At 36.4% G+C, this 24,479-nt stretch overlaps 1 protein-coding gene across 2 annotated transcripts in view; it reads left to right on the forward strand.

Moving 5' to 3' along the window:
* The window catches only part of calcr (calcitonin receptor), an 85,852-nt gene that overhangs the window by 43,707 nt on the left and 17,666 nt on the right, over window positions 1–24,479 (forward strand). For both annotated transcript variants that reach the window (XM_038288647.1, XM_038288646.1), the window contains 11 exons: window positions 3,197–3,347; window positions 4,603–4,710; window positions 9,395–9,480; window positions 9,586–9,721; window positions 9,801–9,923; window positions 10,018–10,130; window positions 13,616–13,781; window positions 13,870–13,980; window positions 14,060–14,172; window positions 16,844–16,935; window positions 19,824–19,950. In XM_038288647.1, the coding sequence (XP_038144575.1) occupies window positions 3,197–3,347; window positions 4,603–4,710; window positions 9,395–9,480; window positions 9,586–9,721; window positions 9,801–9,923; window positions 10,018–10,130; window positions 13,616–13,781; window positions 13,870–13,980; window positions 14,060–14,172; window positions 16,844–16,935; window positions 19,824–19,950 (1,326 nt within the window). The remainder of the gene's footprint in view (window positions 1–3,196; window positions 3,348–4,602; window positions 4,711–9,394; window positions 9,481–9,585; window positions 9,722–9,800; window positions 9,924–10,017; window positions 10,131–13,615; window positions 13,782–13,869; window positions 13,981–14,059; window positions 14,173–16,843; window positions 16,936–19,823; window positions 19,951–24,479) is intronic.

Consider the following 24,479-nt stretch of genomic DNA (forward strand, 5'->3'; position numbering starts at 1 on the left):
ACTCCTTCTGGGCACCGACTGAACTCTAAAAAAAGAGATTCCAGTTTTTGATGCCCTTGCTGCTGAATAAGAGATCATAAGAGATAATAAATGCTTTTGTGAATAACACTAATCTGTCTGCTTCGAATTCTGGGTTATCAATTCTGAGCCTTGTCACATTTCAACTTCAATAAAAAAAAGATAACCCACTTCAAAGGACTTAAAATTTGAGGTTATAGACTTGGGACCTGACTTGAGAGATACCTGTCTTGACTTTAAACTCAGCACTGAGGACAAAGATTGAGACTTACTTGAGAAATGCTTGAGAAGACTGGTCCCGCCAGGTCATCTGAAGTACACCAGTGACAATATTCTTTATTTATATATGAATCTCAGACCTGTCATCTTTTGCATTGGAAGAATACATTTTTTATTTCTTAATTTAATTCAAAAAAGCCATTTTTGTAATGACTCAAACAGAGGGACCCAGCATTCAAGACAAGACAGACAGTGGGATAACTCAAAAAGCGTTTATTTAAAAACCGGATCTGCAGGATGATTCCAGCCGGTCGGCTGACAAGACATAACGGACGCTGCCAGATAGTTCCAGACACTAAAGCGTTGAAGGCTGCAGAACTGGCTGGAGGTCAGATCCAAGCAGATGAAGGAAGGCGGGATAACCCAGGTCGAAGTCAAAAGGTAGATCCAGGTTCAGTCCACAAGAAGAATCCGGCAGATGTCTGAGGACAGGTCAGGCAAACAGATCAGAACAGGGACAGGCAGGCTCAAAAGTCCAAAAGCAAAATATATCAGGACCAGGCAATCAGAACACCATAATTTACGCTACAAAACTCTTACACCCAAGGCTCAAGAATAATCTGGCCCTGATAGCTGGGAGAAAAGCCATTTAAATAGAAGCAGGAGCAGGTGGATCAGATGAGCAGTGATGGAGAAATTGGACAGAGTTAGACAGGTGAATAAAATGAGCAATTGATCTAGCTCCTTGATTATGACAATTTTTTTCATTGTTTCACAAATAAACTTAAGTTTTGCTACTAGACCTTAACCAGTTTTTTTCAAAGATTTGGTGTCTTGTGCTAAATTTTACATTTTAAAGTTGAAATAATTTAAATTTTACATGTAGATTTTACACATAGATTAATGAGTTACTTTAACACAATTTAGCAAAAGAGGAAAATAACGATAATACTGTTAATTTTAGTAGGTAATCTTCTAATTAGAAAAATAAGAAGATAACAACAAGGTCCCCCTGACACAAATCTAATTGGGAATCTATGGAGGAAGATACAAATGATATTGATGCTAAGTCAGCCTTCATAAGTCTTTGTCAATATTAGCGCTGGAAACGTGCAAAAAGACTGTCAGCAGTCACAAGAAGCTGAGATCAGCCGAATGAGGGATATCCCTGTAATTTTCGAAGATATATAAATTTTTGTTTTTCGATTTTTGTTCAAATTTTAATGAAATATAATTATTGGGTTACACCATGTTTTTTTATCCAGCTTCAGGCTTTTTTTTTGTAAATGAATATTCAGATCTTGAGATCTATTAGCTAAGACTTCATCACAGCTATAGGGCCGAGTCATAATGTGCTCTCTTTGAGAAATGGCATTAATTAGCTTAATGGACCCTTTTCTAATCATCAGTCAAACATCCCAGCTTAAGAACTGCAAATCACGTAGGGATAACTCCGCTGTGCTTTGTCATTAAAAAATTTAACAATTTACTTGATGGGTTCAGTGCAATCAGACATTGTATTATAGTCCTGATGGGTATCTATACTATTTAAATAATGAGGTGCAAAAGTGTATTGTATATGAATAAACAATGTGTCAGGTTTTATTAAGGAAAAAATATCCAAATTTGATGTTTTTACTTTATTAAAGCATCCCATATATTTTGACTGACATTATAGCTACATCCCAATAATTATAGTGTATGTGAAAAACGTCATACCATAAACAGATTATATCACACAAAGTAACACAAATATTTAAGGTTATTTGTATGGTGCACATTGATATGGATGATGCAAACTGAAGCGCCTCAAAAAGAGGCTTGGCCACAAAAGGTCAATGATAAGAATACAGCTGTGACAGAACTCAATTTGCATGTTTTCTAAGCCGGAACAAGGCTTTGTTGGACCACTCTATAACCCTGGAACTAATTCAGACATTTTGAATTGAGAAAGCCATCTGAATGGGAAGCAAAACATCTTCAATCTCGGAAAACAAAGTCAAGTGGTTTGTTTTTAACTTTTTTGGACTTAATTTTTTTTTTTTTTTATGCTGTTTTCATTGGATCTAGGGGGATTAAGAGAAGAAATAAATGAAGAGGTTTCTGGAAATACATTTTTTTCAAAGAAGACATATTTTTCTGATATTGGTGGTGGCCTGGTGGTCGTATGTATGACGTCATTTACTTCAATGCTTGGAGTGACATCATATGTACGGCTGCTAAACTGCTACATGGGACATCATTCTTTTGACAGTCACTATATTTTTGCCTTTTTTTGTCTTTTGCAAGTTTTATGAGTCAGGAGAGGTAAGAACTTCACTCGGATTTTTCGAAGCCAAGCGGGCAAATTAAGCTATGCTCCTCAGTTGTGATAAGAGCTGGACACAATCCTAGCAAAGTATTTAAATTCTTCAAATAATTCATGATATGCAAATGCATAAGCCTGGCACTCAAAAAGGCTTAGATTTCACCCCTAGAAACATGAGCCTGAGATAAGTCACACCAATATAAGTACTTTATCCTTCAGTGAGCAGCATGATCGAATCAATGTTTCACACAACAAGCCTTTTCATTTTACTGCTACCTCCAAATACAAACAATAGGGCAGAGATATGATTCATCCAGGAGAAAATCAGCTGCTTAACTTCTTTTGTGTGATCCGAAACACATTTTAATGAGTCTCGCTTTTGGAGAGAGACTAGAATTTCAAATCAGATACAAGTTATGTACAGAACAGCTTTGCAGATGTCCAAGAACTTTCATGCTTATTTCTCCACTTTAAAAGGCCATCATATGTAAAGATGTTCATCATTATCTAAGCTTTTTTTCTTCCAAAATGAAATATTTTAAGATGTCAGTGCCATTGAAGATGACATTTACACTCTAGCTTGTCCCTGCCTGTGAAGGGAATGTAAATGAGAAAAGATCTCAATTGTATTTTTGTTTTTTTCCTCTACAGCTCAGGGAGGAGGCAGGCGCTGAAACAATCTCAGGCAAATCACTCAGTTCTGGACCGAGCACTGTGACGGGACAGAGTGAGGAGGCGCTGAGCCAAGGTCAATACAGATGTGTTGAGCCGTCCGAAAGAGGTGCCCAAGAAAACAGAACTGGTGAGAGGCAAAAATCAAACCACTCGGAGACTGTGACAGATATATAGTGCTTTACAACATTATTCCTCGAATTGTTGGGAGATTTTGTCATATGACCGCCAAAAACGTCACTGCATCGACATATACCAGCGTTGACCACCAACAGATAACATGTTATGACATTTTTAGAAGAAGTCTGCCTTTGGAGAGAACCTCCTTAATGCACAATGTACAAGCAATAAAATTGAACCAAGGACATATTTCCTGCAAGACAACAATGAATTCAGCTGCAGCACTATGCAATCGCCTGTGCAGCTAAGCCAAAGTACCTCTACCACTACCATTTTCCACTATAAGTTATAATTTTTTAATTCTTTATTGTTCTGTCTTTTTTGGTATTTTTTGCCACTCCATGCATTTTGAATGTTGCACAACATAGATTAATTGTGATCTCATCTGACCAGAGGGCCTCCTTTAACATGTTGGTTCCCCGCCCCACATGGATTTGGAATGCAGCGAGCAGAGTTTAATGTTTATTTTATATATAAAAAAAGGGATTTCTTTCTTTTTGCAACTTCTCTAATAAGGCAGAGTTTGTGGGGCATACTGTTAATAGCTGTGCTGTCATCAGATTCCACCATCTGAGTTGTGGATCTCTTTAGTGGTTCCTCTAGAGTTACCATGGGCCTCTTGGCTGCTTATTTGATTAATGCTCTCCTTACGTAGCCTGTCAGTTTTGGTGGACAGACATGTCTTAGTAGATTTGTTGTTGTGCCATAGGCTAGTATTTCTATTTTCAAATAATGATTTGAACAGCACCCTGTTAGAAGTCCAAAACATTGGGACATAGTTTTATTACCAATCTCTGCTTTGCTCCAATGCGTTATTGCTGAGTAGTCTGCTGTGTCCCTTTATCTTCATGATGCAGTTTCTCTGCGGATTTTTTCCTTCTTTATCATGGTGTTGCATTACTTGCAGCTGGTCTTTCACATTAAATGCAATAAAGAACATAAACGCATTTGATTTTTGATGTGCAACTGAAATTCTTAATCAAGGCAAAGCGATAGTATGGCATTTTATAAGAATGCTTGTGGTGAGGTCAGCATAAATGCACAAAGCACAAATGATCTGAAAAGTCTTTTTGGGTTTCAAAGTTTTTATTTATTTATTTTTATTTTTTTGCTTTTGTTTAGTACATTTTTTTGTCAGGACAAACAACCCAAAAAGCACAGGCATTGTATGTGATTGTAATTATACTTATTATTCTGCTCTCAAGGTCTATTCTGCAGCCCAATGTGGGATGGTTTTCTTTGCTGGAACGAGACACCAGCTGGGGAATCCGTAACGCAGAAGTGTCCAGATCACCCTGACCTCAGTGCAACCGGTAAGATAGCTTAGCGCTTTTCTCACCAGAGCAAAACAACCAGCTGACTTGAATGACACCAGCTGGATATTAGTATTTTTTGAACTATATATGTATGCTTTTTTAATGTAATGATCCAGTGTGTGTGTATATAAAGCAGTTATAGATAGAACTCATTAGATTTTAAGTTTGCACTGTATTTTTTTTTTTTTACAGTGCTAATTCATTCTATCATATCGAACTTTACATCTACCTTCAATGGTTTTAGACTCGCTAATATTGTAATATTTCATTATTCCTCGAAATAAAATGATGGTTACACCCCATCTGTTCTTCTACACACCAGCAGGTATTTTTTCCACTTTCTGAAAAAGGACAGTTTTAATTCATCATACAAGCAGCTACAGCAAAATGTAATTATTTCAGTGACTCAAATTGGCCTTGAGTCAAAAACACTATTAATGAGTGTTTGTTTAATCATTTTCATACACGTCTAAGTTTATGCCTTTGGCAAATGCTTTTATCTATAGTGACCAACAAATGTGAATATAACCGTTCAGCTCATTTAAGCCACTTGGGTTTTTTCAGAGGTGATGGCAGTGCAGGAATAGAGCAATGATGCTCAATATAACAGATTTCCTTTCTAATGTGATACAAAGTAAAATACAGGCTATTTTGCCCCAATAACCCAAACGCGTCTGGTTCATCTAAACAAAAGTGCTGCTGGCCTTTACAAGGTGTCAATAACTGCATTTTAAAAAAGCGACTAATGACTCCCCCGGAGACATCTGCCTTGTCCTTGGAGCAGCACCTGACATTGTCCTCTGCTCTTCTTTCCTTTTCATCGTAATATCTTGTCTTGGATTCTGTGTTGTCGTTTTCACAACCCCTTACCGTTTTCCACAAATGCTGCAGCTTCGCTGTCTGTGGAGCTGTAAAAGTCCCTCACATTAGACTGTTTATATTCTGCTTTTGTGCATGTGTGGTGCTTCATGCTGCTCTTTTGCATTAAACACTTACCCACGTGGAAGGAAAAATACTTCCCATCAACAGGAGAATTTAGCAAAGGTCTCAGTCTTTAGTTTCTTTTTGGTGTTTTCCTGCTGATGAAAAAACACTACCTAAAATGAGCAAAGCATCAAAAGTATCTAAGTTTTGATGTGAAAATCCATTCTAAAGCATTAAAATCTGATATTGGAGGTACTGACATTTACATTTTAGTACTGTAGTACAACGGGAAGAACAGGGTAAGTCAGGGTAGGGCCGCTATTCTACAGGTTTGTAATATTTCTTGCCTTCTTCACAGCTGATTCTGATTATTGCAGTTCAGTAAAAGCATGCTGATCAGCTACCAAAGGAAATAAGCTGAAGCAGGGAAATGTGCAGTGCAGCGGGGCTTCAGGACTGACCTTGGACAGGCATGGAGGTGGTAGGGTAGGAGATGCTGTCCTCAGAGCTGGCTCTTCTAGAGGGTCTTTAAACTAGAGATGGACACCACTGTTCTGGTATAGCTTGGTAACTCACCGTGTTACTTAAGCTTGATTTGAGAAAATAATTACTCAGATTACTTAATTACATAATGCTGTAATTGGCTATTACCTAATGCAGACTGGTGATTGTTTATGCTGACTTTGGACAACCCTTGTTTGAGAATGCAATCTATGCAAAATACTTCAGGCTGAACTATTGTGTCATTTCTTGCAGCTGTTTTGCCAAAGTCAACATAAAAGTAAACTTGTCCTTTTACTTGTCCTGGGGCGACAGTGGCATCGGTGGCACCAATGTACGGCAGCCCCGCTTCTGTCAGTGAGCCCCAGGGCAGCTGTGGCTTCAATGTAGCTTGCCACCATCAGTGTGTGAGTGTGTTCATGAATGGGTGAATGACTGTATGTAGTGTAAAGCGCTTTGGTCAAGTCTCCTGACTTGGAAAAAAAAAGCGCTATATAAGTACAGGCCATTTACCATTCCTTGGTTGATGGTGGTCTTAGAGTGGATACCTGATTTTAAGCAAATTGGGAAAGCAAAGAACCTTTTGAATAACTTTCATGTCATTGTAATATTTAAGCAATTTATAATTGCTTGAGCCCTAACACAAAGTTGTTTGCATAAAACATTCACACCTGCTGCTTAAACCTTAACACTCAAACCCTTCCTCCAAATCCTTCCTCTTGGTCAGATTCATGAAATAAAGCTATTCATTATTGCACAGCTTCAAACTGACTGTTTTATTTTGAGTATTGTAGATTTAATTAATATTTACAAGTTCTTGAGTTGCTGTTAGGACCTTTGGCATTTTTGACGTAACTTAGTCTTCTCCTTCAACATTGCACAAAGTTGGAGAGAGATGTTTGGCAGGGATGGAATCAGGACTGGTTCATTTCAGACCAAGACCCAGGCCCATTGTTAAGAAATTTGGCAAAATATTTCAGGACAATATTTTTTTGTAGACCACAAAAAATAAATAAATAAAAAATGCAACAATGTTTAACCGATCTAACAAAGTTACTGTTTGTTTTAAAGTAATAATTGGTATAATAAATAAAGTGAATAAATGCAGCCACACATAGATTTATATTCTCTAAACTTAATTAATTTTACAATGTGCAATAGTTATAGGATGGTTTAAGAAAACATTAAGAGTAATCAATCTTTCATACCTTTAGAAATATTAACTCCCATAGAGTGTGTTAAAAAGTGTAATTTTAAAGAAGTGGTTCTATATTTTTGCATGTTCATAAACTCTAAAAGAAATAGTCATTGTCAATATTACTGATAAATTATATCTGATTTACAGGATCTTGATTGAGGGACCATGATCACTTAGAATAGGTTGATAGTATGACTGGTAAAATATGATATGTTCATTTGGCCATATGTTTCAGATCATTTTCAGAAATATCAATTCAAACCCCTTCTAAGTTTAAAAGGAGAGTATAACAGTTTTAAAATGTAATGACGTCTCAAATGAGTCAAAACACCTTGCAAACCTTCTAGTGCCTTTGGAAGCAAAAGATGCCCCTAATAGCGTTGATTGATGATGTACATGAGCTGGTTAAGGATAACTTAATTCTGTTCATGCTGGGGTTCTGGTGAGACAAGGTGACTCCAAAGTTTCTTTTTACCTTTTGCGCCTTATTCTCTAAAGTTTGTTAGGGGAAAAAAGTATTACATTGATCAAGCACTGGTACAAGAAAGTAGGCAGTGTCACAGATTGGTGTTTAAAGCATTTTTCAGCAATTATTATGCTTAAACTAAACTAAAGCTTGGGGAAATACATTAAAGTTCTTAAAAGATTAAAATATGTGAAATTTTTTGTTACAGAAAAGGTGTTTAAACAAAGTTATGTCTAATACTTGTTAATATAATATTATTTGTTTAACGTTTTTAATTATAAAACGTCGTTTTAATCTAACAAAAGAGCCCAACGAGGATGCCTTTCCCATTTTACTGAGACTTGTTTAAACCTTAAAAAGTGAGCCATAGCTTAATAAAAGTGCTGCACAGCACACTAATGCAGCACAGGTGATTTTGTTAAATATCTATTATGTAAAAAAAAAAAAAAAATAGGGTTCTTTTATTATATCATATACAACCAGTTTAAACTATAATTTTTTTTTTTTCATAATATGAGAAGAATGTATGCCTTATAATAAGTTACAGCTTTTTGGAAGTGCAAGCTTGGCTTCAAACATAAAAACAAAACAAAACAAAACAAGGAATTTACAGGCGCTCTCTGTTCTGCACTTTCCCATCAAACTGTTTAAATGTCCAGTATAAAAGATCTGCTCATCAGATAAAAGGTAAATCATTATCAAATCAGTCAGGCTGAATAAAGACGGGCATTTATTTAAAGTGAAATAGACCGTGGAGTTTGATTATGTAAGGAAGGTTAATATTTGATTTGCAGGACAGCCGGTTTCCACAGAATGTGCCATTTATACATTGTGGATAAATCAAGGCTCAGTGGTGTCTAGCTGAAGAGATCCAGAGTCAGGTCATGTCATGATTTAGGAGATGCAATATGACGAGAAGAGGGGAGGTGAGGCAGAGGACAGAGAGATGAATGAGGAGTAGGTGGAGGGAAAAAGAGAAGAGGAATAAAGGCAGGAAAGCTGGAGCCAGAGAGATGGATGGGGAGAGAGAATATGAATGAGGGAGCCGATTGGTTGTTTTTGTACGAGCTGGCTCATGAGGGATCCTCCACAAAATGCCTGCGACTCTAAGAGTCCCCCTATGGCTCTTTGAAAGCTCGTACTACTGAGCTGATGCCTAAGGGGGGGATTGCACAGTTGGATGTATTTTATGAAGAGTTGATGAGCTGTCAGCAAGGAGTAGGCTGTTGTTGCTGCTGCTGTCAGGAACAATGTGATCTCATTCTTGTAGCCCCCGTCACACATTTTGGTACATTTCTTTTTTTTTTTTTTAAGTCTCACATTTGAGAATTTGCCAAAAATAACTCCAAAGGTGGAAAGCATTTTTACTTGATGCTATGTGCCAAGGTGAAGTAATCGTAGTTATTGTGGGGTGCCAAGATTAACTGTTAGAATAATGCCAACATGCTACTGGTGAAAAATAACAGAGTCAGGCATCCAAAGCATACAAAGATTCTCCACTAAATCTCTTAGTAAAACAAAAACAATGTGTCTGCATATGAATCGCTGGAGACAGTCATTGTGATAACTCTTTTTTTTTTTTTCGTCTGCAGAAAAAGTGACCAAATATTGTGACAAATCAGGGAACTGGGTCCAGAATGGCTCCACTTGTCAAACAGCTTTAAATGGGAAAACTGAGGTAATTATTTATTGGATTTGTGCCTAAAGGTAATAGAAAGTTGAGGCAGCTTGTGTCACTTTACATGTAAACAAATCAGCTGGTTGTCGTTTTTGCTTCCAAAAGGAAATTAATTTTTTAAAGGATGCGGCAGGAGAGCAAACCACAGAATCCGTTTGGATCAGAACAGAAAAAATTATTATTGAAAATGAAAAGAAATGCCTAGAGAAAATGAAGAATGATCCGCCTTATAATAAATCAGGTACTGACAGAGTTTATTAATTATTTTCTAATCCTAAAACTTCAAGATTTTTTAACATATATTTATTATTTTTGTGAAGGTGGTGTGACAGGACTGCATTGCGCTAGAAACTGGGATGGTTGGCTGTGCTGGGACGATACTCCAGCAGGAAACTATGCCTCCCAGAACTGTCCTGAGTACTTGGTCAATTTTGACCACACAGGTAAGAGGGAAAGCACATTAAGTTTTTTTTTTTTTTTTTTTTTTTTTTTTTATATAAAACAAAAAACTTTAAATTACTCACATTTGTTCCACAGAAAAGGCAACAAAGTACTGTGGAGCAGATGGACAGTGGTTTCGCCATCCGGCAAACAATCAAATCTGGTCCAACTACACACTCTGTGTGAAAACCAGTGACATTAGTCTGTGGGTAAGGTATAAGACCAAGAGATGCACTGATCACTGCTTTTGTAAAGCATTATCCTGCTGATACTAGATTTAGTTTATTCCAATTTTTCTTTTAGACGTATCATTTTATTTGACATATCCTTCAGAATGTATTTATACAGCCCTCCTTCTATGACCAATCACTATTTGTGTATGTTAATTGGAATACAGCAGTAGTCTCTGTGAAATAAAAACATATAAACAACATATTATAGGGTTGACAGTTCAAACGGTCTTCAGCAACTTAGGTAATTACTGTAATTAGATATGACCAAAGAGCTTTGTGTATTTACATAAACAATTCATTTAAATGAAAAACTTCTAAATACATCATGTTGCACAGCCTATAGAGGATAATAGCTCAAATGAACCTAGCTACTTTCCAGCTTCCCATTAACCAAATGAAAGGCTTGCTTTCTTTTGCTGTCTTTTGCTTTACAGCAAGAATTACTTAGACTTAGACTTCAACAAAAAATATTCTCATTTTCTATATAGAGAGTGTATACAAAACAACATTACGTTGCTTACAACTTACAACAGTGAAATGAGCATAACCATCTGAAGTGCAGCAATGATCGTCATGTAAACATAATAGGAGAAAAGGAAAACCATGGTACAATAATGGTGCAAAAGGGCATTAGTATGCAAAGTTTAAGTGCAATGCAAAATAAATATGGTGCAAAATGCAGGAAAACATTGAGTTAGGTCTTATTTAAAAGTATTATAAAAGTTTCAGCCAAGTTGGGGGTGCAAAATTATGTTGCAAGTGTGATGCATTTAACAGTCTCAGAGTCACTTTTAGGCATGTCTCAATGTGCAGCTCCAAATATTTTCTTTTAAACCAGAATTTTTGTGTCATTTGACTTCACTTTAAGCACTTAACTCATTTAAAAAATAGTAAACCTCCAGCCTTAATCTTTTTAAATCTCTGAGCAGTTGGTTATGGGTCCAGCCACAAATTGGATGAGTTCATTTAGTGGATAATTTCATATTTCATATATTTTTCAACTAATGAAAACAATTATCCATTGATAAAACATGTTACAAAAATCCCTGTTAATCGCATGTAACAACACATCCGGTGTGTCTTGAGTCTTTGATCAGTGCTGAGTCCATATTGCAAATATAGAATAAAAATGTTCTAATGTTGATACAGTTTATGTTTTTAATCTATGTTGTTGTGGAGTGTATTTTTAACAAAAAACAGTGCAGAAACATAAATGGTTTGTATGAAATGCATTCATTGACTCAGATCATGCCTTTAAGGAAACCAGTAAAATTGTGTGTGCCTGCTACTTTTCATGGTCTTAGTTGTATAAACGATGAAGTGTCTCCCAATTTGTCATGCATGGCCACCTTTGAGCACTGAAGAAACTCTTACACTATATGAAAGCCGCACATAAGTAATGTGTTCATAGAATCATTCATTTCCACTCTACACATTTATTATGGATGTAAAAAGGACATGCAATGCACACTAAAAGTCCTGTGTTACATTTTTAGAAAGCTTAGTTTCAGGATGGCTAAGCTCTCAGCAATCATATTGCATTGAAGGTCTACACTTGGTAATTGGAAGGGACATACTCATTAAAGGAAGATTTCCATGGAAATTGCATTGTTTGAAAGTCTTTTAAAAATCTAATTTTTTCACTGACCCAGCACATTTATAAAAAAAAACCCGCAAATCTCCCTTCTATATAAAAACACGTACCAATCAGTAATCTCCAATTACATTAATAATTTGTTTTCTGCCATCAAATCTAAATTAGAAAGTGAAGCAACTCTTGTTGTCTAAGAAACAAACCTTAAAAGAAGCATCAAAGTACGATTTGAGTAAATTTTTCTTCTAAGCATAAAATCTGCATCTTTATGAACAATTTGCATGTTTACTTTATTCAACAAGACTTGTTAGAATCAGAAAAAGCTTCATTGGTTTCATGATAAACATACAGTTGGCATTAGAACAAAGGGAAATGTATAATCTGGAAAAAGAAATGCCTTTAATTCTTTTTTTAATTCTCAAAACTGCAGAAAATGTTGCAACCTTTTGCAGAGGAAGAGCACCATGTCAGAAATTAGAAGCATGAAATAACAACAACATGGAAATATATTTCAATAGTATTAATATGTGCAGAGATATCTATTCTTTATAATGGGAAATGTTCAGTGGTGGACACAGGCCTTATTAATGTTGCTCTAGACAGGAAGAAACTGTTTTTGTGGCGGAAGGTTTTGGCCCCGATGGACCGATATTTTCTGCTAGGTGGCTGAGTCTTAAACCGTTTGTCCATTTTTCTCTGCTCCCCTCTGAGTCCTGGAGGTGTACAGTTCCTTAAGATAAATAAAATTAGAGCCAATCATCCTATCCTACCTGACATTTAAATTTCTTCCAGCCAGAGAATAAAGATTTGTCTGATCACTCAACTAATTTCCTGTAGCAGCATAAACAGAGAAATGATGAAAACAAAAGTTTTTATAATCATAAAATATAAAGAAAATTTAGCAAAATCCCTTTAAAGACTAAGAATCCCATATCGCAGCTTTATTTTTTTTTTGTTTTCATATGTATATTTCACAAATTTGGGCTGAATTTTAAAAACTTAAAATATCTAAAATTTAAACCTAGTTTGATGTGTTTAAATATAGGGATTTTAATGCTTTCTCCCATTCAAAGGTTTACATTGTTTCAAATAAGGCACAAATTCTCCCATTCATTTTACTTACAGCACTACTACAAATTTCATAATGCCAGTGTTTTAAATTGTCTTAATCCAATGCAGGTCAAAGTTATAGGCTATGTTACATTTCTATCTATACATAATCATACATTTTAGAATCTATCTAAAAAAAAAAAAATGGCCCTAAAATTTACACAGCAAACTCCATTACTATAAACTCTGTTAGCCAACTTTAATGTATTCTTCAGTTTTCTTACTATCTGTGAACTGTCCAAACAAAGAACACCAGATCTCTATTGAATGTGCTTCAGATAAATAAGCAAAATTATATTTATTTGAATAGAATAGAATAGAATAGAATAGAATAGAATAGAATAGAATAGAATAGAATAGAATAGAATAGAATAGAATAGAATAGAATAGAATAGAATAGAATAGAATAGGAAATCCCTTCATTTTCCCACTATGGGGAAATTCTGATTCACTGGGGAGAAACTGGCAGAATTCTACCCATTTTATGTCTTTATTTGGAGCGGCAGTTCTGCTCCATGACAAAAACAGCCCCTGGCAGTGGGCTATATTACCCATATCAAAACCATAGTTTAGTCATAACTGGATCGTAAAGCTTGGTACAGTATAGCTTGATAGCTGTAACTGAATCTGATCCTCCTTGAAATGAGTAAAATTTTAGAAGGATATTGTTTTGTTAAATTAACACCATTCTGGTTAATTTAGTTGCTCGTGACCCTGTTTTTTTCCCTTTTGTTGATGATATCTTCCTCAAATTTAGGCAACTGCACAGTTTTCCAGAGACCCTGAGGTGGAGCTCATCACTGAGGCCACCGAAAGCCCAGAGGTCCAGCATAAAGATCGGGAAATTGAGCGCAAAAAGATTCTTGACAATCAATACAAATGCTTTGAGAAAATGAACCGAGATCCCCCTTACAACAAATCAGGTAGAAAATATCCACTGACAGCTAGTTTTTTTAAACTTCTTCTTGTTCTCTGTGAATCTGGAGAGTAATTGTTTGGTCGATGCAACAGGTTTGTACTGTAGTCGGAACTGGGATGGCTGGTTATGCTGGGAGGATACGCCTGCTGGAACGTACACGTCCCAAAACTGTCCCAACTATTTTGATGACTTCGACCCCACAGGTGTGGCACAACACCAGAGTCCATTTCTAAACGTCTGCTTTTTTGATCAAACTGATTTTTTTGCTGAACTTGCTTTCAGAGAAAGCAACAAAGTACTGTGGGGAGGACGGGCAGTGGTTTCGCCACCCAGATACCAACAGGACCTGGTCCAACTACACACTCTGCAATGAAAACACAAAGGCAAAGCTAAAGGTGATTTATGGGATAGCTGTTATAAATCTGCTGTATGGAGTTAACGTTGGGAATTTGTTTTTCGTGTTCTGTGGAGTCAATTTAAGTGCGGGTAGATGGAAAGAAATTACACTTTTTATAGCACACATAGTTGCTAAGATGCATCACTCTGTTAAACTGATGTGACACCATTACAGCGGTGTTTTACTGGAGAACAAAGATTAAAATACAAATTGGTTTAAATCTCCAGATTACCTGTTTGTAATCAGTTGCTTCCTTATCTCATATACAGGGCAGTCAGGCGAGGAAGGTTCTGTTTAACTGGGCAAACAAAGTTTACGTTTATTGAAACTAAACAATCAAAATTTTCACAACTCTCTGTCCTTTGGGCTGTAAAGACAGAAGCTCCTGGCTAGAAGCCCAGTGCAGGCACTGCCGTGATGAAAAAGAGGACAGTTAAGTCTTTTTTATCAGGAGCAGCACCTGGCTGCAGCGACACACTGTAAACAACATATCTCCTATAAAACTGGACTTAGATGATGCCTAGCTCTGTACAATTATTGCACAACGTATTGTACATAGCAATACTTTTAGTGTTTTTCCAAACATGTGCATTTGGAGACAAAGCTCCAACAGACCACATATGCAGATGCACATTTCGAGGATAATATGAAAGATATAAAGTCCACCTTCAATGATTGAGAAAACATTTATTACACAAACTGAAATTCAAAATACTTGTGCAATAACAAATGTGCACATAAGGATTGAGTTAAAAAGTATATTTAGAACAATAGAACTAAAAGAGGAATGTGCGCAGAGGTTATAGGGAATCTAAAAAATAAGGTAAGTCTGACCAATCAAATAGGAGGTACACTCTAAGAATTGATTGGTTGGGGGAAAAAAAACATTCTAGTTTTGGTTAGATTTACCAATATATTTGTAAGAAACTGACCAAGCCATTAATTTTGAATCAACCAATTTATTTGGTTAACTTATGGCTAATTTACTAATCTATAGAACAATTACAGTGTTGTAAACATAGAGCATGCAAATCTTGGCTTTAAAACTGGTTGTGGCATTATTAGTAAGAATTAATAAATGTGTGCCTCACAACCACAGGGTTGGTGGTTCAAGCACTGGTCCTGGCTTTCAATGTTGTTACACTAATTAACCAATATTTTGGTCAAAGTGAACAATTTGTACTGGTTTTCCATTTTACCAATATAAATTGATTAAAAACACTACCTAATTAGATTGGTTGTGTTAACCAAATTGTTGTTTAGACATATAACTACCAACCCGATTGTTAAAATGTAATCATTTTTTTGGGTTGTATTGACCAATCTGTTTTTAGGGTGCAAATTGAATTAAAACATAAAAACATAAAAGATGTTAACTCAGACAATTATATATGTATTTGAAATTTGAAAGTTAAAATGTAAAGGAAAAAAATAAGAGATGTGAGGATAAAAGTGTAATTAGCTTCATCCTGCAAAATTTTTTATATTCCATAAATGGAAAGGCTAATTATTAAAGACAAACTAGTTCAGCTCATATAAAGATTTATTCAATACTAATCTGTCCTTATTCAACTGAAAGCAATGCAATTTTGCAGCCAATTATTTAGCATTCTTATGATCAGATTTTCAAAATATTCTTTTGTGATCCATTCTGATATTGATAAAATTAAAATCAGTTCAAATCCGTCTTCCTCTAATAAAGCCCATTCAATTCAATTTAATTTTGCATACTGACCAAGCATGCGATGACATCAGAGAAGGAGCTCTTTCTTTCAACAGGAAGGAAACACAGGAACCCTGGTTTATCTGGGTTCATCTGCTAAAAGTAGCTGGAAAGGACACATCTAAACACAGAAGCACTGATCCACACAGAACATTTGATTAAAAGATACTAAACAAAGCTCAACAAAGCTAGTAATCTAACTTAATAATGATTGGCATTGTTAACTGTAGCTGTATGTATATGTATATGGAATTACATGCTTATTACTGTCTTTACTGAAAAACCTACAGTACTTAGATGCACTCTATGTTTTGCTTACCGGTAGATGCAATAATTAGTAGAATGCAATAATTAGTAGAATACTGTGAATGCAAATCCTATGTACAGACTTATCTGTGCAAGTTAATTCACAGTGACTCTTAGGCTAAAACTCATAAAAATTGGTGAGGACGTTATGGTTAAAGAAAAGAAAGAAAAATATCATCATAGTAATTATCAACAACTTGTCAACATTCAGTAACAGCTTGTTTTTTTTAATCTATTTAATGCTCTTCCTAATAATTACTTTTATCTGGGTTAAAATTGTTTTTAATTTATGAAAATATTAATAATAACTGAGATTGAATAAAGATTTTTATCCACTGTGTGAATGAAACTCATGTAATTGTTGGACTTTTGTTGGTGTCTTCCTTTAATTGGACCTAATTCATAATGGTTTACAATGAAATAATTTAAAAAAGATTTTTATTCAATCTTTTTGAGGGCGATTAAAAGTGATGCCGGAACATTTCTCACAGGCAAACGTTATAGTGTCTTATACAGACAGCTGACTTTTCTTTTCAGTGCCTAATTGTAAGTAAAGACAGCATTTCAATCTGATAATTGCTTTAATTACTGCTCCAACCTTCAGCTTATCTAACCAATTGTCTGTGTTTTGTTCTTACAGTCAGCTTACATCCTGTTTTACATGGCTATCGTCGGCCATGCTTTATCCATAGCCTCCCTGCTTATCTCTCTGGCCATATTCTTCTACTTCAGGTAATTGATTCAATTTAATATTGTGTTCCTTTCCTGCATATATGAATCAATTAAGATTAGTTTTCCATGGATTTACTCCCTAAAGGTCAATCATTTTCATCATTGAAAGTAGATCTGAGAGATACACAAAGGCTATACAGGTGGTGTTGTTACTTAGTCAGCAAGAGCAATATTCAACTTTATGTTGTCAGCATAATCTCCATGCCTCTGACCAATACAGGAGAGTTAATGGGAGTTTAAATGCTCACCTCAGAGCCATATGCACAATGTTTTGCAGTTCAGCATCTTTTTGATTATGATCAAGACAATTTCAGAAAATGCAATTTTTCAAACTCAGAAAGCATTTCAAATAATGCAAATGAGACTTGTATAGGTGTTGTATTGCTTTAGCTTTAAATTAAAATGGGATCATCGCCCTGAAATTGTTTGATTTGCTCATGCAGCACATCTAATTAGTGCTCCTGCATCAGTCTGCAGTTGTAAATAGTCGGGATGTCTGCTGAATATGTTGGTAGATTGCCTCTTATGTGAAACATATGCACCTGAGCGCATTCCTCATTATAAACGTTCACAGAGATGAACGGCTTTTTTTCCCCACAGGGAGAATTCAGCAATTAATTTAGATTATCCTGCCTAAATCCATATTGGTTACAGTTCAGAATAACACATCTGATTCCTGGAATATGGAGGATGAATAATGTTTAAGAAGGTAGGAAGGTATTATTTTTATCTGCACTTTACTCTTTTAGGAAATTTTCAGCATTCATCCAAAGGCAGAAAATTTAAACTTTTAAGTTTAAAATAGACAATAATGATAAAAGCCTAATTAAGGGAACTGGAAAGTAAAAATTATCTCAGTTTTTGTTTTTTATGATATTTTTTAAGTCCTTTCTAACTTGGTAAATTATGATCTCTCAAGTTATAAATTCTGGGCCACTAAAATACAGCGGTTATTTATGCAGACAATGATTCAGTGATGTACGCACAGCATAAATCTGTACGCCTCTTTTAAGGAAGGTTCTTAATTGCAAAACACATGGTCAAACTCAGTACTAAACATCAAAGTCCTAAAGAGTTTTTTTAAAAACATAGCTGTGCAGTTGATGCCAAAGCCCTTAAAATACAGAAGTCTTCATCTTATATAATACAATCCAGATGTGGTATGTGATGGTGTATCCCTACGCTACTCAGTTATTTATAACTCTTAACTCATGGCTGTCTGATTTCTCATATAATGAAGTTCAGGTTTGCTTTGGAGACACAGGTTAGTTTGGGGTCTGATCCAAACACTTGAAGACGAATGGTAGTCAAACAATATTAAAACCTCTATTTCATTTTATGCACAATAAACTAACAGCCAACATTTTGAATCAGTTTGTTTCCTCTGTCAGGGAACCTGAAGTGCCTTATTTCTGCTTTATAGCGTAGTCCTTGGAATTTGTCTAAAATCACAATCAGACACTCAACAGTGAAAATTCTACGAAAGTCCAATGATAGTAAATTTGGTTTCACCTTGGAAATGTCATTATTAGAGAAAGAGTGACTGTTATAGTATTCATATCTGGGAAATGAAGCGCTTTTATTTATTTTAAGTGCATAACATGGTCATGAAAGGAAAAGGGATTTAAATTTCCAATAAAAAAGGATGTTTTAAAGGACTCTCTACAAGACTTCATATTCTAAAAGCTAAGTTTGTAACTAGAATACCTCTTAGAAGCCAGGATTCAACCAGACACATAGTTTGTTTGAAAGGTTTATTGAAACAGTTTTTAATCAATGTTCTTGTGCAGCCATATAGACTGGTAACAAACTTGATGAGGCAGATGAAGGTAGAACCTGCTGGTGACAGGCTGAATTGGGTATTTGCAGACCTGAAAAAAAGCAGATGAGAACTGAAATGTAGAATCAGGTTTTAGGCCGACTGGATGATGGCAGACAAGCTGGAAGACAGGGCAGGCTGAGCACAGGAACCCAGAAGGGCCAACATATTCTCATTATCAGTTCGTATGAAATCGTACGAAAAGTTATGCACACTATTTCGTACGTTTTAGACGTTATACCTCAAAAAACCAGATCAGTGCGCATGCGCAGGCAGACAGACAAAAAAAGCAGATCCGCGGACGGACGTAAAACTGGGAAAAACAGTGCAATCATCACTTATTCATGTCTCTAACTACGTTGCTTGCTGTTTTATATCTTAGGGTTAGGGTTAGGGTCAGGGTTAGGGCTAATTGTATTTTAAATTCTATGTTCTTGAATGGTGCGTAAGATGCGCATGCGCATACGACGAAATAAACGTCCAAAACGTACGAAATTACGGTGCATAACTTTTCGTACGATTTCATACGAACTCATAATGAGAGTACACTGGAAGGGCAGGGGGTGCATACTGACACTGTAGTGATCTTAATATGAAAAACTAGGAGACATTCTGGCCAGGATTAACTGAGAGGAGCAGGTCTAATTATCCAGATAAACAGCTGGGAGGAATGAGGTTATTTTGGAGATTGGTAGATGCAACTGCTTACTTTAATTTCCAGCGCAGAATAGAGATGCGAGAGGCAAGCAGTCATTCAGCCCAAAAAACAAATCAACTGACAAGATTCATGGCAAACTTCATACATTGAACTTTATTTGGGTGTCGTTAGTCTTTAATTGTCTTTTCTTCAATTTAAATGTATAACCCGTGGCCAGTTAATGTTCAATTGTGTTTTTCATAGATAATCTCACTTGAGAAAATACTTTGCAGGATGGCACTCATGGAGTTTTTCAACTATTGCTAGAAAAAACTTTACCGTTGTCTTGTTTAATTTTGTGTATTTTCTATTATCATAATAACTTTCAAAATATCTGTACGTTGACATCAAATATTTTAATGCATCTCACAGGAGTCTAAGCTGTCAAAGGATCACCCTCCATAAGAACCTATTCTGCTCCTATGTGCTGAACTCTGCCCTCACCATTATCTACCTTGTCACCGTGGTCAACAATCCCAAAGTGGTGGCCAGTAACCCAGTAAGTAGATTTTGTTGTTAGGAAAATACACAGGTTGCATTGTCAAAAATCCTGAATGTTAAGCCATAGCCAGTAAACTAGAGGTGGGCGATACCGGGAATTTTAATCGATACGACACCAAGTAAATACAGGGTCAGTGTCGTCAATATTGATATGATACCGATACTTCTTAACATTTAAGTTTTATGTATTTATTTATTTATTGAGGCAATGAGCGAAATTTTGTCTTCTCTCTCTGTTTCTGTAGCTTGACATTTTCTTGCTTGTGTTGGTTTTTCATGTGCATATATAAACTTGTTGTGTTTCTACTGCATTTAATCACCTTTTTACAAAGCATACAGCTTGCCATTGTTTCATTTACATTATTAAAATATAGAAAAAAACGCTGGTTCTTTCCCTCTTCCTGTTTTTCTGCTCCGCTGCGGAGCTGCAGTGCAGTTGTATGTGTTGAGTGGAGAGAGAGCCGAGTGGGCGGGGCCATGCTGAGCCTGCGTGCTAAGCCGGTGACGAGAGGGGAGGGGGGAGCAGCAAACCGATGTAACACCGGCGAGCAGACTGGTCAATCTGCTGCATGCGGCAGAGAAGAAAAAGTATTGATGTTGTTTAACCAATATTGTTCGATATCAGTACCAAAGTTGGTATCGATTGTATCGATGCTAGGATTGATCCGCCCACCTCGACAGTAAACCAGAACATGTGATTAGATTAGACTTGTTTATATTACAGTACCTTTTGAGGTATTCAACATACTTTTCTGTAGTAAAAAAAACACATATATATTAGGGGTGGAACGGTTCACAAAATCCACGGTTCTGTTGTTATCTCCTTATCTAAATGTCATTGTTCATTTAGAACAAAGGGTATAAAACATTAGTATGTGTGTAATTAATCTTTTGTAACGCTGTGAACTACATGTGCTGGTGAAGATTCTTTGTCATCCGGGTCATAGTCATTCCAAAAAAGTAAAAAAAAAAAAAAAAAACAGTGGACCTTTTCAAATCCAAATGTCTGGATTAATGTTGAGTTTCTGTCATGATGGGTTCACTAGTGAGACCCAGTTATGCAGAACACCATGGAGACGGAAACAGAAGTAAAAGGTTTAACAATGTTTATTGTCACAAGCACTGAATAAATCACTGGTTCTGGTTCAGGCCTGGGGAACTGGTTCACTGGAGTCTGTGTGGGAGACAGTTCAGTTAGCGTTTGCTCAGAGGAGTTTGATTCAGACAGTTTCAGATTTGTACCTTGAGGGTTCTTGGTTAAAGCCTTGAGAGGGAAACTGTTGGGTCCGGAGATAGTTTGTTCAGCAGAGTCCGTTAACTGCTTCAGCGTCTTACTTCTTGAGAGAGAGCTGACCTTGGCTTTGAGTTTCCAGCTCTTTGTCCAGAGCTGCATGGAAATCCAGAGAGAGACTTCAGGTTTGGCTCAGAGGGCAGGTTTGGCAGGTTAAGCTCTTCCAGAGCTTCACAGGAGAAAAACAGGTTTCCTGGAAAACAGAAAGAAAGGTTAGAATCCAGTCTGGATTCAAAAGTCAACGAAGGTTCTCAAAGATACTAGGCTTAGGTGCTAACCAACTGGATAAAACACTGCGGCGTCGAGGCAAGGTCTGAAGACAGCTTAAATACTGTGGATCCTCTGATGATGGAATGAGCCTCAGCTGTGCAGGAGGCTCGGCTCAGGAGGATCCACGGCGGACTCTGCTGGAGGAAGGTGGTACTTCTCCAGCTTCCAACAGTTTCAAGCTTTGTAGAGTAGCCCAGCAAAGCCTTGTTATGGCTTAGAAAACATGCAAATTGAGTGTCATTGCTGGCCTGGTTAGGCCAATGACTCCCTTTTTATATTCCAAACAGGCAGTCCCGTTCCTCTGGTTCAATTTGCATGTTTTCTTGGCCAAAACAAGTTTTTTGGGGTACTCTATAAAGCCTCAAACTCAGCGCTTATTCTAATATTTTGAATTGAAAAAGCATCCTGGATGGGAGGGAAAATGTCTTCAAATTTGGAAACAAAGTCCAGTGGATTGTTTTTTTTTACTTTTTTCGAATCCATTTTCAGAGGCATAGGCCAGTATAGGGTAGTCTAACAATGACCTTAACGAGTCCCCATTACTAAGGGGTGGGTCTGTTCTTTTGGTTCAATTTGCATGTTTTCTAAGCCATAACAAGGCTTTGTTGGGCTATTATATAAAGCTTGGAAGCCAAAACTAATCCAGACATTTGGAATTGAAAAAGCTTCCTGGAAGGGAAACAAATTGTCTTCAAGCTTGGAAAACAAAGTCCAGTGGTTTGGTTTTTAATTTGTTAACTTTTTTGGTTTGAATCACATAGTTCAAAGCGTGGGAAAAAAGTAGCAGCATATAGTCCAGAAAATATGGTAATGTATTTTCGATTAAACAAATAAAATAAGTTACTCTTTATACTCTGTATTTGGTGGTCATGATGTTGTAAGACTGTTTGACTTAAGCGAAAAGATGGCATCATTAGTAAAAAACGAATGTGTAGCAATCTTTTCTAAAGTTTAAAGGATTATGTTAATGTCTCAATTGATAGAAAGTCTAAAAAATCTGTGAAATATATGCCTTATCCCCATTGTGGTGCTTTGCAAACTAAAATCATTTTGTTAACAGGCTAACATAGACTAAATTTAGACGTCTGTTCGATGCATTTCAGAATGCTTCATGAAAGAGTAAAGCATTTAAATTAACATTCAACTTTGGGTATACCATGCAATTTAAAATGCAATTATAAAAAAATTTATTCATAGTAGTATATATTAAAGTATTGTGCCACGTTAGTAAGCGGAATTTAGTCTATCAGCAGTTGTACATGAATAACTAGTAGTTTTTTACATTCCTCTCCTTTCTCTTGGAGTTTTGCAGCTTCACTGAAAGCCATCTTGAAGTCTTACGAACTCTAAAGTCTGCTTAGGCAGTGGCAATAAATCTGTCATGTAGGAATGTCTCGCTATCAGGGTTGAACATAAATTTGTCTGTTCGTCCTTGGAAACCAAAACAACGGAAGCTCCCTCAGCCAAGTGCCTACTGCGTCTGCTTCTCAAAAGGTGTAGAAGAATCTCTAAAAATACAAAAAAAGCCTTATACAGTCCTTGCTTTTATCCTTACTCAAATAAAACTGAATGCACTCAGCCTCTCCAAATTAAAGGTGATGAAATATTTAATAGAATCTTTGGTTAGGACCAAACAAAGATAAAAACTTGTTCCCATCCAGTGTGGATGAAAATATCGAGCTAAATAAATAACAGAAAAATTGTTTTTTTACTGAAGGAAATTATGAATTTCGTTCCCATTATTCCCAATCAAAATAAACAGATTAACTAAAGCATATATTTGAATTAAATGGCAACATTATAGAGTTTACAGCTGGAATAGAGTTTTCTGAATATTGCTGCTGCTGCTTGATTTTAGCAAATCTCCCCAACTCATCCACTTCATAAATGGATTTAAGCAGCAGAAAAACCTGAAAACCCTCATCATCAATGTTTCCACATGTTGGTAATGATAGGTGTAGTGTGTGGTGGCTCTTCTTTTTAAATCCCTCGCTGTCCACATTTGTCAAAAGAGGTTTGCATCGAGTCTGATCCTCCGAAGTGTAGTGTAGTCAGGTTTTGCTTGGTTGCTGCTGCCTGTCAGAAATAAAATTAGTCACTGTGGCTTTGCCTCTCAAAAGCAGGCAGAAAAGAAATCAGGAGCAACAACAGTTTGGAGTCAAATGCGCCAGTTGGGAAACATTTTAAAATTAATTGCTGCCAGTGTGAAACATATGAGCCTTCTTTAGGGGATTGTGATTTAGTAATGGTGGATTGTAGGAAAGATTTGCTCCTACCAAGAAAACATGCTTTTTCTATTCTCTGCGGGTGCTGATACAGGGTCTGGTTTGGCCCCGAGCAGACTTGAGCCCCAAAGCTTCTGTCAAACCAGGGAAGGGATTGAACACATCTAGACATCCAGATAATGGATAGCTTTCTTTGTTTTTATTTTATTTTATTTATTTATTACTTTTTTTTTTAACAGAACCGTTTAGACCTTGGAATATAATGGACATGTAGAAGAGGAAGTTTTAATCTTTAGATAGCCGGGCCAGCCACACTGGTACGACGTGCACATGTTGTATTAGCCTGGTAAAGAGCTGATACACCTGGATTTCAAAGGCAAGATTCACAGGGTCAGCCTCATCAGGTGATTTCTATAGGAGGCACTGATGTGACATCATAAATATCAATTTCTATAGGAGGGGCTGTTTTGACATCACTGCAGTTTGTACAGTGGGGACTTGTGTGACATCATAATGATCAGTTATGACAGGAGAGACTGGTGTGACATCACTGAAACTGGTTGCTACATTACTGATGCATTAAAAAATCTATCACATAAAAGACTAGTGTGACATCATTGAAATCAATTTCTATTGGAGAGACTGGTGTGACATCATTAATATCAGTGCTACAGGAGGGACTGATTTGACATCAGTGAAATCAATTTCTATCCGAGGGACAGGTGTGACATCATTGCTATC

The sequence above is a fragment of the Cyprinodon tularosa genome, unplaced genomic scaffold (genome assembly GCF_016077235.1).
Source record: "Cyprinodon tularosa strain WSP-4 unplaced genomic scaffold, ASM1607723v1 ctg26, whole genome shotgun sequence".
NCBI classification, from domain to species: Eukaryota; Metazoa; Chordata; class Actinopteri; order Cyprinodontiformes; family Cyprinodontidae; genus Cyprinodon; species Cyprinodon tularosa.